The 14,486-nt window shown below is 38.9% G+C and overlaps 1 protein-coding gene across 1 annotated transcript; it reads left to right on the top strand.

Annotated features, from left to right (window-relative positions):
* Window positions 1–76: 76 nt before the first annotated feature.
* On the top strand, window positions 77–14,256 carry LOC119721809. Its single transcript, XM_038191765.1, has 4 exons — window positions 77–365; window positions 3,446–3,583; window positions 13,033–13,183; window positions 14,187–14,256. The coding sequence occupies exons 1-4, from the start codon at window positions 239–241 to the stop codon at window positions 14,254–14,256; spliced, it is 486 nt and encodes a 161-aa protein (XP_038047693.1). The 5' UTR covers window positions 77–238.
* The last annotated feature ends 230 nt before the right edge of the window (window positions 14,257–14,486 follow it).

The raw sequence follows: 14,486 nt of genomic DNA, 5'->3' as shown, positions 1-14,486 counted from the left end.
AGCCCATCGGTACTTGAAATTTATAACTTTGGTCACGTGACTCTGAGTCGTGAATGTGCACGTTCAGGGACTTACATAAGCGATTGCTACCAATGTTAGGAATCATAACTGCTCCGACGAAAGTTTTCAGGCGCACAGCCCCAAATCACGCTAAGCACGATTGACTGACTTGGTTTTCTCAAGCCGGACTTCGATCTCAACCGACAGCTCTTGGTCAACCTCTGCCCGCATTGTCATCATGTCTCCTGTTACCGCCTGTCTGCTGGCCCTGCTGACGGTGGGGTTCCTCGTGGTCAAGCAAGACGCCTCGGTGCTCCAAGAGGTAGAAGCTGACGCCTTGGTGGTGCAAGAAGCCGAACGTGGTGGTATGTATCGCTAAACCCAGTAATTTGTAGTCCTGCATCTTAAGCAGAATATCAGGGTGAGAGGGGGAAGGGGGTTCAATAGCATAGAACAAGATTCCACACAATGTCTACAAGCAGTGTCTGAAGAGCAAAATAGAATGGTGGACCCATTTTAAATCCTTACTCTTTTCTGGGAGGGGACGGATTTCGAAATGTGGCAATTTCAAAACGTCAGGGGCTGGGTCTAATTTTTGGACGCATACCAGGGCACAGGAGAAACACTTTGGAATCAGACAATGTGATTGAAATCCATTTGTATTTGAATGTGTGGGTGTAATCTGTAATTCTCACTCAGCTCAGGATCAATAGCTTCCCATGGCGTTCCATGGACAGCTATATGAAAATAGGTCTTAAACATGCTTAACTTCTGATAGCTTGGATCAATTTCAGTAATTCCTTTTTTAAGATGAGTGGAAGAACATGCTCTTAAGAAATACTTCATTCCTGTATTAAATTCAATTGCTTTTAAGAAAACAAAAAGTATTAATCCAGGTTACTTTCTTTCTGACTCACCCTGTAATTATATATATAAAAATCAGAGTGTGATACCAATGTAAGGTGCCGAGTCGTAAGTGTTTGTTCAAAGAAGTGGGACAAAAATGTTGTATAATTTGTGTCCAGTCCATAATTTGTTTTCAACATCAGCTTTCATATCCTGGTGATGAATTTTGAGGTCCCATTTTGGGGGACTCTGTCTCATATGTGTTCTCTTCGAAATGCGTTCTCTGCGGAATGTAGGGCCTACATTAAATCCTATAATATGTAAAACCCAGGTTTAATAGGGTATCATTTTTGGGGTGAAAATTAAAGGCTTTCCAAATAATTCTGGAGCCGGGGTCATATGAAATTTGGACTCATGTGAAACCTTAGCTCCTTTACTAGTAGCCCATGGCCAAGACCCCAAATTCACCACCCGAGGTGGCAAACTCTAGTTGCTATTTTCTTTTTTTTATTGTTGTACATCTCTAGCTTATATCTTGATATGATTACAGCCTTTTCAATGAGGTAGCTTATTAGTGGTTATCACCCCTCGAATGTCCAGACCCCTTTTAACGTTAACCCTATATGGGTGGCAATGGACTGCATGTTATACAAATATGTAATGCGTCAATAGACCAACGATTGCATTACCTTGAAAGACTGATCAATATGATAATTAAGTTAAATTGTTCTGGCGTTTTTCGTAGTTGTCAATTTGATTTATATTCATGAATTTCATAATATGCACATTCATTACATTTGGAATATGTATTGCAGGGTGGTGAATTCATTAATATTCAAATGCTTTCGAATACGGCACAGATGAGTTTTGTGTTGTTGGCAATTACGTCAACATTCAACAAGCAAACTCACCAAGTTTTAACTATTAAGGAGGGGGGTAATATCATGGTTTGAGGTGTGCATGTGACGTGCATTCAGTTGTGTAACTATATATGTATTGTTTTCCTTGATAACTGTCCTTCAAAATTTCGCATTGAATTTGTTTGTTTGTTTTGTTTTTGTTTATGTTCAAGTTTTCATATTTTTTGCTTATATAGGGTTCGAAATTAGCGGTAACCCGCTAGCCAAATGCTAGTCAAAACAGCGGCGGGCTCAGTCAAACTATCCCTTAAATAGCCCGGCTGGCGAGTCAAAAATCATTGGGAAACGCAAAGATGATATCAAACATGTATCAATGTGTGTATAAAGGAATAAATTATAAAATACGTTATTGAAAACGTTAAATACGTTAAATTGAAAACACTGACAAAACTACCTCAGAAAAGGTGAGAAGTCAGTTGAAAATGTGTAAAAACAAATGTCACTTGCGACCTATTTTCGTACTTACGTCTTCTTGTTCGATCACGGCTGTACTTTTCACATCGCGTACTTGCGTTAGAACGAAAATGATAACGATGCAAAGACCTACCTACATTTATCTAGGCTGGATTGGATCATGTTAATATACAGTGAGTGTTATCAACGATCATTTTTTATTTGTTTGTAAATGAAAATATATCCTTCAAGTTTGTTTACAAAAATTGTCGGCCAAAATAATTCATAACTTTTCATGCTTGAACGAGTGATCGAGTTCCACGAGTCCACACGAAAGTTTTCGGAAGTGAAAGGTTAATTTTTGACGCTCCGGACTTTTTGCTATTTTCTCCTTTTGCAATTTGTTTGTTTTGTTTTGTTAATGTTTGTTTTGCTTTGTTGATGTTCAGGTTTTCATTGTTATTTTGCTGTATTTGTTACGGATATTTTTGGGATTTTTTGTGAAGCTTTGTAAAGATAATGATGTTTGAAATAAAAGGAGGCTCAGAACTTTCCTGCGAAAAAAATGAATAAAAAAATAAAAAAAAGAATAAATAAATAAATAGAACAAATAACATTTCAAATAAACCGTGGCAAGGCCTCAGTTTACTATACCCAAAGGGCCTTGATGATCAGAACGTTGTATGAGACAGGCAGGGTGCAAGACACGACAGGTCAATTTAGAAAAATGAACCAAGCAAGTACCTGAACAGGACAGTGAAAATATGAACCTTATCTATACATTCAGTTTCAAGTTCAATAAGTGTAATTCCATTATTCTGTTATTCTGTTTATTGCCTTCATTGCCCAGAGGCCCATTGTTGCCATTGTGTTGATAGCAAAAGGCCAATTCTGAACACTGTGTTGGTAGTGTTTTGGGGCAGTCACAAAGAAAGGCCTGTATCCTTTTCAATCATAGCTGACAATCAGTGAGTTTTTTTTCAGACTGTGGTCAATACCAAGACCAAATGTTGGCCGAAGAGAAACATTTGGTCACCTTTTCCGTTTTTGTGGGCGTCAAGAACGTATCCAAGGGAATTTTATCTCGCCCTTTAGTGCATCATAATGACGTACTTAGTACATGGCAAAAAAATTGTGGGCGTCTGTAAGAAAGTAAAGTTCTAGAGCCACCTGTTAAGAGGTGAATCGCAGGTGTGAAACGTCAGGAGAATTCTGTCAGCCTTTTGATATTATTATTTCTTTAAAATAAATATCGTTGTTGTGTTAAATTTGTTTGAAATGTGCAGTGTCAGAAACGATAACGCAGTTGACCCAGCAAATGCAGGCGTGTGCAAACAACAAAGACCTGGACTGCATTTTGGTGTATTTCGACGATGATGTCCGAACGATGCGGGAAGGAGCGAATCTTGAGATTGGAAAAGCTGGTAAGTTCTCCGTCACTTTTACGGCAATATAGCCTTGGTCAACGCAACGCGTTCTTCGTATAGTGTCCGTGAGAGTATCTAGCCGCTAACTAGCCACGCTATAGTTGAGTATGTTTGGGGGACCCCCCCCCCCCCCGTGCACCCCCCCCCCCCCATTAGAACTAACTTTCACCAATTTTTTGGGTGCCTTTTATGGTCCTAAGACACAATTTGGATGTTAACAGGAAAAAGAAAATCCGATGCGAAGGTGATAATCCAAGATGACGGCCAACATGGCCGCCAAAAATGGTACACACTGGAAAAATAGGCATAAATCAGCCAAATTATGTGATAAAAGCATCAATAAAATGGTTTGTTATTTGTTTTAGACCCTCAAAAACTCATTTCTGGTATCTTTTTTCGTGCTATCATGCTTCATATATAAAATGGCGGCCAATTTGGTGGCCAATATGGCCGCAAAAATGGAGAAAAATGGAAAGAAATCATATTTTTGACATAAAGTGTGATAAAAGCATCAATAAAATTGTTAGTTATATGTTTTTTACCCTTGCAAATTCATTTCTGGTGTCTATTTCGTGCCATCATACTTCAAATTAAAAAAAGTCCTATATCAGCTGAATAATGTGATATTGTTAGTTATATGTTCTTACCCTTGCAAATTCATTTTTGGTATCTCCTTTTTGCTATCATGCTTCAAATTAATAATGGCGGCCAATATGGCGGCCCATATTGCCGCCTTATTGGTAAAAAAAAATAGGAAAACGTCATATATCACATTATCAGCCAAATAATGTAGCCATGTGCTCTCTAGGAGGTAGAATTTCCTGGATGGGTACATCTAATTCTACCTTTTATGATCTGACCTCTTCCACTGCGCTGCCCTGTACATGCCCTTTGGGGCCGGTATGATCCTCAGCCGGTATTTTTGCCCCCCCCCCCCGGTCACCCAACGAACAACCTTCTGGTATGCAGCCTGTCTGCCTCCAAAGTAGCCTTTCGCCCAGGCCATCGTGGCTTAGAGCAGCGGAGTTGCGAAACCCCGAAGCGACTGGAGCAAAGATTAAGTCAGCACGCAAGAGTGGGAAAGCCACGAGGCCTTTCCCAACTTGATTTTGTTGAATTACTTATGGTTTTTATGCAAATAAGAAGAGTGCTGAAGGTTTAACCAATCACAACGAGGATTTTGCCTAGTCGCTTCCATTTTTAAAAGGAGGGTGAGTAAAGATAACGTAAGAGCAAATAACTATAAGTTCAGATGAAAAATAAGTTCATACACTCAAATAATTTCTTAAAATACTTTATAAGTAAAGTTAAAATAAGATAATGTAAGAACAATAACGCGGTCACGATCTCGTGGAAAACTAGACTCGCATTTTTGGCTGTTTCGGCACTTTTGCCGACGTGATCCGTGATGACGTCATGATGACGTCAATGTTCGGGGCACATTTTTTCTGTTGTGACCAGATCTGACAGATTGGACAACATCTACAGAACTACAAGTTCGATTGGGTTGAAAGTTGGAACCGGTTTGAACCTAAACCGGGATGTTTTATAGATGAAAATTGAAGTGACGTCACGATGACGTCATCATGGGTAACGTGACGTCACGTGATTTTTCTGTTGTGACCATTTTCTAGCAGAATTCAGCTAGATCTGACAGATTGGGCTATATCTCCAGAACTACAGGTCTGATTGGGTTGACAGTTGGTATGTACCTAGACCGGGATGTCTTAAAGATGAAAATCAACTTGACATCATGATGACGTCATCACGTGACATATGACGTCATATAAAATACACATATTTTGAAGGCCTATATCTCCTGAACTACAGGTCCGATTGGGTTGAAAGTTGGTATGTACCTAGACCGGGCTGTGTTATAGATGAACATTGAAGTGACGTCACGATGACGTCATCATAGGTCACATGACGTCATGTTAAAGATGAGTAGATCTTTGAAAATCAATATAAAATCAACCGTGAGAGACCTGAACTTGACGTTTGCAGGAACCGATAGAATAATCCAGGGTCTTCATTTGTTATATTATGTGCAAAATTACCTGCCCTTACCTTCCGGTTGAAACCGGAAGCGCCTTGTAATTTAAAATTGGTGAAAGATGGGAACTTGCTTTCAACAGTGTATGCTATGGCTAAGTTGTTATTTACAAGCAATATCATCCCGTGACCCATGACGTCACAATATATGCGATTTTTCTGTTGTGACCATTTTCTAGCAGAATTCGGCCAGATCTGACAGATTGGACAACATCTACAGAACTACAAGTTCGATTGGGTTGAAAGTTGGTACCGGTTTGTACCTAAACCGGGATGTGTTATAGATAAAAAATTGAAGTGACGTCACGATGACGTCATCATGGGTCACGTGACGTCACGTTTAAGATGAATAGATTTAATCTTTGAAAATCATTATAAAATCAACCGTGAGAGACCTGAACTTGATGTTTGCGGAATCGATAGAATAATCCAGAGTCTTCATTTTTGTGCAAAATCACGTGGCCCTTCCGGTTACACTGGAACTGCCTTGTAATTTAAAATTGGTGAAAGATGTGAACTTGCTTTCAACAATGTATGCTATGGCTAAGTTGTTATTTACAAGCAATAAAGTTATACGAGATGAAAATTGATGTGACGTCATCATGGCGTCATCATGTCACATGTGACGTCATAATTCAAAGCCTTATGAGAATGTAATCACATTATTATATGCCACCAGTTATTATAAACAGAACTACACATCCTTCCTGGATGGAACTTACACTTGATACTTTATATGTCACATGTCACATGTCACACAAAAAATAACGATAAATCTAGTTTTGTTTTCTTTTTCGGTCATTTTTGCCCATTGCATTTGTACACGTATATTTGTTACGGGCACTTTGGCCACTAAAATTAATCCGATTGCCTTTATACTCGGCACACACTTCGACCAGCAACTGAAGTTGTGCCCCGAACATTGACGTCATCATGACTTCATCGTGGGTTGTGACCATTTTCTAGCAGAATTCGGCTAGATCTGACAGATTGGGCTATATCTCCAGAACTACAGGTCCGATTGGGTTGAAAGTTGGTATATACCTAGACCGGGATGTCTTATAGATAAAAATCAACTTGACGTCATGATGTCATATAAAATACACATATTTTGAAGGCCTATATCTCCTGAACTACATGTCCGAAAGTTGGTATGCACCTAGACTGGGATGTGTCATAGATAAAAATTATAGTCACGTCATGATAACGTCATCACACGACATATGACGTCATCGTAAAAAAATACACATTTTGAAGGTCGCTATTACAAGAACTACAGGTCCGATTGGGTTCAAAATTGGAATATACTTAGACTCGGATATCTTATAAATTAAAAAAATTATATCATGATGACGTCATCGCTGACATATGACGTCATAGTCAATAAACATATTTTGAAGGCATATATCTCCTGAACTACAAGAATTATTGGGTTAAAAGTTGGTATGTACCTAGACCGAGATGCGTTATAGATTTTGCAACTTTCGACTTCACATCTCTATATCTCCCGTTGGTCTATAACATGACATAAAAACACAATAGCGAAACAGCCACATGTTTGTCAACAAACATACATCTATTTTGTTTTTAAATTTTGTGCATGCACGCATCCGGGTGCGTCGACGCGTCTGGGTAGTAGCCACGCACGCACGAAAAGGCTGATAATTGGTGGGAATTTTGCTACCCTTTTGGGGTAGCAAAAATCAAGATTATAAAGAAAAACATAAGAATTTCTCGACAAGTTAGAAAAGACCCTCGTGGCTTCGCCACTCGCATGTGTTGTCTCCATCTCCAGTCGCTTCGCGGTTTCGTTGCTTTGAATGCGGGCAAGTTAAGCCGCGATGGCCTTGGTGAAAGGCTACCTCCAAAGTTAAACAAAGAGTTCTAAGCGGATTAGTGTCTATTGTGTAAGCATGGCGTAAACAAGTTTCCAGACTCTGTCTTTGCATATGGATGGCTGGCATTTATTTATTCATTACATTTAGTTTTAGCGCATTACCTAACTGTCTGGTTTCTATGAAAGTAAAATTTACCAAACGAAGAAGCAGAAAGTCCTTCTCCCAAGGAAAGTGGCCAGTTAATTTATATAGCAGTCACTCGCTTAAGGCCTTTTGTTAACCTTGGAGTATTAAGCGGATTAAAAACTCCTCATTGTTGGGTCCCATATGTTGGACCTGCCAGTTTCAGGCATGAACACAATAGATCGCCTGTAGTGGGTGGATGCCTCAGCCAGAGTCTGTCCGGTTGCTTGGCCGGTTTGAAGAGGATTAAACTAACCGGCGAGCTTCTGGCTGGCCTGTGCTTAAACCGGCCGGTGATGGAAGCCCGGCCGGCGCGTCACTTAGACCACCATCTTGAAATTGGAACATGTTTGCAAGTAAGACAAATCCAGATATGCAGTGAAGTCTTAAGTACATATTCTTAACTTTCACTCATACATATCATTTACATGTATGGCCAATGGCTATTCTTAAATCTGACCATTTTTGGCAGCCATATAGGCAGCCATCTTGAATTTGGTTCATGGTAGCAAAACGAAAGAATGCTTGAAATGAATTTTTAAGGATTAAGAGCAGAGCATGTATGTAATATTTAAATGTTATAATTTGGCCAATATATATCATTTTTCTCACATTTGACCGATTTTGGAGGCCATTTTTGTAGCCATCCTGACCGCCATCTTGAATTTGTGCATGATAGCAAAAAATGGGATACCAGAAATGAATTTGTGAGGGTCAAAAACATAACTAATAATTTTATTGATGCTTTTATCACATTAATTTTTTTATTACCAATTAGGCGGCCATATTGGCCGCCATATTGGCCGCTATTTTGGCCGCCATTTTGAATTTGAAATATGGTATCATATAATAGATACCAGAAATGATTCTGCAAGGGTAAAAAAACATAAAACTAAACAAATTTATTGATGCTTTTATCACACTTTATGGCTAAAATATGATTTTGTTTCCATTTTTTTCCATTTTTTCCATTTTCCGCCAACTTACCGCCATCATGCATTGAAGCATGATAGAAAAAAAGCGATACAAGAAATGAATTTGTGAGGGTAAAAAACATATAAGTTACAATTTCACTTATGATTTAAGCATAATATAGTTTTTCCAGGTTATTTTAGCCCTTGTATCACACGAATTCCCTATATCGATACTTTAATTTCGTCCCCGATCATCGCCAAGCTCACTTCTCAATTTGAATTTCAGAAAGCCACCACTTGATTTTATTTAAGGTTCAGTATAATTCAAACTGTTAGCATTCCGATTCGTCCAAAATCTTTGAAATTCGTCTCGTGAAGCAATCGGCGTTGAATTGACAAAGCAAATTAGTTTTTTGACATTCGTTTTCATGTTGTTGTCATTACATTGTTGTGTTGCTAAACACTATCAGGATCGACGAGGACAAAACTCAAGGAAATATAAATACGGAGACCAATTCTGGGTCCAAATAATGCATTACTGACAACTCAACTGAACATAAGATTACATCGTGAAGTTCTATAAGGTCGAGATCGAATAGGGGCATGGTCATCTCGTGCTTAACACCTGTATAAAAACCTGGGGAGTCTCCTTCCAACTGAAATATACCTGAATATTCACACAGTAAATCAGTTATTTGATCAACTTCCTTAACTGACAGATGATCTGTATTCAGATTAACTTGAGAAAACAGTTCTTGTCTTCTCGTACAATCAGTGGTTGGATCATTTACGACAGGCACTAATAGGATGATCCGATTTGACACTATTAAGGTGGACACTGCTGTTTTCGTCAACTATATCAAACTGGTGAACACAGTGTGAATTTATCGGTGAGAAAGTGCCTAACTTAGTACGAGGGTACAATACAACAGGTTCGTCGGTTACATTCATGACCAGCAGGTTTACACAATTACCAACGGCTATTACAGATTACAAAGTGTTTACAACCAATACACCCAAGGCTGAAATGCGTCTTCCGCCATGACAAAGACCTGGAGACCCAATTGCATGTCGATCAGAAAGCTTTGCACAGATTACAGACTGTGAATGTGGAGGAATTTCTTGTCTTTCTTTCACTCTTATCTGACTTTTCTTTTGCAAGTGTAGTTTACCAGACCCACAATCAATAACTGCTTTATGTAAACTTAGGAACTGTGTACCCAGTATGATGTTGGTACTGAGATTCCTAGCTACTTTGAATAGGACGGTAAAAGGTACATTTTCTATAACTATCGGTAGAGTTAGTAATTCAGTGATTTGTAAATTACCGCTATTGGCAACTGTTACATCAGACACCGGTGTTCCTTTCACTGATTTGGACAAAAACGGAAAAAATCAATCCATGATCAATAACATTTATATCTGCACCGGTGTCAATTAAACACTGTATCGTCTTATTGCCTATCTCTGCAGTTATGCTATTAGACTGATTTAAAGTTGTCTGGAATTGATCATTGGGAACACAACTTACTCGTACACGTCTAAATGGTAAATATCTGTCACAATCTTCAGACCTACTCTTATTTGCCCCATCCTTAAGCGTCTGAATCAACTTCTTTCGTCTCCAAAAAGATGGGGGAACTAGTGTAACTGTTGTCCATTGACGTCATATTTGGCATAGCACTTTCTCCACTTGTGGCCAAATCTGCCACAGCAATAACAATGGAATGATCTAGATTCATCATAGGCATACCCAGGGTCATTCTCACTAGATTGGTGTTCACTTCTAGCCTTATTCTAGCCCCATAAATGTGGCCTATTTACTGGACTGCCTCCGTAAACATAGGCCACACATCCACATGTACAAAAATCGTGTCGACGGAGCCAAATTTTGATTTTCACATTTAGGCTTAGTTTGTAGGTTTTTTTGCTTTAGAAGCATACTCACCCTCTTTACAGGCTAATCAGAAAGTGCTGCCTTTTTCAGATGTATATTTTTCGTGAAATTTCCAGATTCATTTTTACACGTTTGCGTATCAAAATTTCAACATGAAATTTCACAAAAATTAGACCAACTGCGCCGAGTACAGTACAGTGGCTGACTTATAAAGACAGCCTTGCATAACATGAACAAATGCATTACTTAAATTCCAATCGGCCCTGCAGCCGCAGACTACATTCTATGGAAACACAAGAATGCCTCACAACAACATTTCGTCCCTGGTGATTTATATCGTATAAGAGTAGAAAATGCGCCCAATCTTAAGATTTATTTGAAGAATTATGCGTTTTAAAACAACGATAATTCAACATATATTTCCTTATATGTATAAATAAAAGTAGTTAGCTGTAAGGTATGAATTTTTATTTCTGTGTTTCACAATTAGCATTACAGTCAGGAATTGTCATTTCACAATATGCACTTATGACATGGACACTGAGCATTAAGTTCAAGGACCTTCTTAATGGTGTTCTTTGAAAGACATACCTTATTTCTGGGTTTTTTTTCATATACATATTTCAAAGAGCAACATTACGAAGGTGTTTGATCGTTATGCTTAATTTCCATATGCTAAGCAAAAAAATTGTTGTGAAAGTTCAGTTTCTGATTTTAATGTTAATTGTCAAAGAAATCTCAAAACTTACAACTATACTTTCATTTATAAGGAAATATTTGTTAAAAGTTAAAATTTAATTAATGCACAAACAAGTTCAAAGATTGGGCATTGAAAGGAATGACAAAAAAACGAATTTGCTTTTTCAATTTGCTTTTTCAATCTTATGTTCAGTTGAGTTGTCAGTAATACATTATTTGGACCAAGAATTGGTCTCCGTATTTATATTTCCTTGAGTTTTGTCCTCGTCGATCCTGGTAGTGTTTAGCAACACAACAATGTAATGACAAAAACATGAAAACGAATGTCAAAAAACTAATTTGCTTTGTCAATTCAACGCCGATTGCTTCACGAGACGAATTTCAAAGATTTTGGACGAATCGGAATGCTAACAGTTTGAATTATACTGAACCTTAAATGAAATCTAGTGGTGCCTTTTTGAAATTCAAATTGAGAACTGAGATTGGCGATGATCGGGGACGAAATTAAAGTATCGATATAGGGAATTCGTGTGATTAGTGTTAAAATAGCCGGGAAAACCTATATTAAGCTGATATGTGACTTTTTCCATTTTTTACCAATATGGCGGCCATATTAGCCACCAAATTGGCCGCCATCTTGAATTTGAAGCATGATAGAAAAAAAAAGGAAACCAGAAATGAGTTTCTGAGGGTCTAAAACATATAACTAACCATTTTATTGATGCTTTGATCACCTAATTTGGCTGATTTATGCCTTTTGTCCAGTTTTTACCGTTTTTGGCGGCCATATTGGCCGCCATCTTGGATATCTCCTTCGCATCGGATTTTTTTTCCTGTTAACATCCAAAATATGAAAAAATGGTGAAAGTTAGTTCGGGGGGGGGGGGGGTCCCACATACTCCCCTACTAGGACAAGTGTTATTTACATTTAGTGGCAAAGTGCACGAACGCAAGAGCTGTCCTTGATGAGGGCGCTCTATGCAAGGGGTCTACTGCCGAAAACCAAGACACACTGTCTCCTCGTTATAAAAGACGACAGCTAGTGACATATTGTCAAGAAATCTGGGATGTATAGTCAGAGCCCATCGCAAGTCCATCGCAAGTCCATCGCAAGTCCATCGCATGTCCATCACGGGTCCATCACAAGTCCATCACAAGTCCATCACAAGTCCACCAGTCCGAATTCAAATCACAAGCTATTCAAATGAGCTTGGACGATATTATGCATTCCTTTCTTACTGTTCATTTCATACACTGTGAATGGACCTGAGATCTACTTGTGAAGAGGACCGTACATGGACGCCATGGGCGTCGCAAGGGGGGGGCATCCTAGCCACTCCCCCCCCCGGAAAACGAAAAAAAATGAAGGAAAAAAAAGGGGGAAAGAGGTGCTAAGCCATGTTGCTGTTAATTTGATGGGGGGGGGTTACGACAAATGCTCCCCTCACGCTTGGAAAAATGATATGTTGAGAATATAGTGAAACATTTGCTTTGCCCCCCCCCCCCCCCCCGGACAAAATCCTGGCGACGCCTATGATGGACGCGTCTACATCCCAGTGTCTGTACAAGATTTTATCTTAGGTTTTTACCCGTCGCAGACGTATTTTATAAACACTGTATATTCTCAGTGTTATCCGCGGTCTTGCGAGAAAACAAGTCACAAGCTTACACAGGTGGGACTCAAACCCACGACCTCCTGCTTACTAGTGCAGACGTCTTACCACTCAACCACCGAGCTTGCCGAGGCCGGCTAACGGCAAAACTCAATGTAAAATCTACATCTCCAGTTCCAGATGCTAATTCCATCTTATAAAACAGAAAAATATGTGAAATGGGCCTGCCTCTGTATAATTATTTCAACAGAAACCCGAAAACACATGAAGTGGGTGGAGCAAGATTTAGACAAAACCAAGGATATACTGGAGATCACACCTAGTACAGACGAATCCATCGTTGTGGAGCGGCTTCAAATAACCTTGAAATTCCCCAACGGAACTTTAGTCTATAACTGGAAGTGAGTGGGCTTTGACAATGTTGAATTCATATATTAAGAAATAAGTTAATAAATTCCGTATTTTAAGATATACTGTCTTGAGCTAATACTGTGGTCGGGGTAACGAGATTATAATTTTTCTTTAGGGGGGAGGAGGGGCGATATTAACGGGTGATTCGAAGGTTATTGAAGTACCCTTACATACACTACAAAACCATAGGGCAACCGCATTGCTCTGTGGTAAAACCCAGCGGAACTTTTGAACACATTTTGAACAGAACCGGTTCCGAGGAGTTTACATTGTCGGAAAGTTTTGTTTTCCTAAATGTCAAAGCTCAGTGATAAGCAGCTGCAAAGCTTCAACCGACTGTCTGCATTTTTGAGAGGGGGGGGGTGCATGAATAGTGAATCGGACTCAAAATGAACCAAGTGAGCCTATCAACCTTTTGCGTCCCCTTCTTAAACATAAAAAAAGAGTTGCAAACAAGTGTTGTTATGTTCAGTTCAAAGTTGAACACAGAGTACAGTGGGGTTTTTTTACAGAGAACAGTTGAAACATAACATTTTTACCATCTCTAGTTTTTACATTTAAATATATATGCCCCGTCCTCTACGAAAAAAGAATTTTTTTTCCCTGATGAATTTTCAAGGTTTTAACGAAAAAACTACTGTATTCCAATTTTTGATGTCTGTAATTGCCACCTTGCTCCTGAGCGTCACAAGGCGGCGCTCTTTGTGTCCGATTTTGCGTTATTTCCTATGAGCACGTATTTGGTGTGGTGGAACCTTGTACCTAGAAAATGTTCGATACAGCCTCCACATTTGGACGAAAAATACGGCTTATTATAGGCCATACATTGTTTTTACGTTTGTCGCTCTACCAGGATTTTTTTTAAAACACATTTTATTTTTCAAACACGCAAAAAAGTCCCACGGCCGCATTGGTGGCGTTTTCACCATTAATAAACACTTTGCATCCAGAATTTAACTTTGAGGTGTTTTGTTTTCAAACTTGTTTTGACAGGGGACTGTTTGTTTGGAAGAAAGTCAACAACGACTACAAGATCTACATCGACATATTCAATGACAACTAACACGCGTACGCTGTAAATGATGGCTCTAAACATGACGGCACAGAAAGACACAGATTGAACAAAAGTTAGAATTACCGGATAATTTATGAATTACTAAATTTGAACACTGAAGGTGTATACAACCAAGTAATATTGTCGAAATTCACGTTTTAAATAAGGGGTGATGGGTCAAACATATTAAAGGTAAACCGTAAAGGAGTAAATGTTGTAATAGTCTATTTGAACTCGAA

The sequence above is a fragment of the Patiria miniata genome, unplaced genomic scaffold, assembly GCF_015706575.1.
Source record: "Patiria miniata isolate m_02_andy unplaced genomic scaffold, ASM1570657v1 HiC_scaffold_14, whole genome shotgun sequence".
In the NCBI taxonomy this organism is placed as follows: Eukaryota; Metazoa; Echinodermata; class Asteroidea; order Valvatida; family Asterinidae; genus Patiria; species Patiria miniata.
Note: the sequence above shows the minus strand (reverse complement) of the source record. Positions and strands in the feature narration are given on the sequence as shown.

Coding starts and splice junctions, on each gene's coding strand:
- LOC119721809 (XM_038191765.1), top strand. CDS start 239: ATGTCTCCTGTTACCGCCTGTCTGCTGGCCCTGCTGACGGTGGGGTTC. Junction 3,584..13,032: donor TCTTGAGATTGGAAAAGCTG/GTAAGTTCTCCG, acceptor TTATTTCAACAG/AAACCCGAAAACACATGAAG. Junction 13,184..14,186: donor ACTTTAGTCTATAACTGGAA/GTGAGTGGGCTT, acceptor TTGTTTTGACAG/GGGACTGTTTGTTTGGAAGA.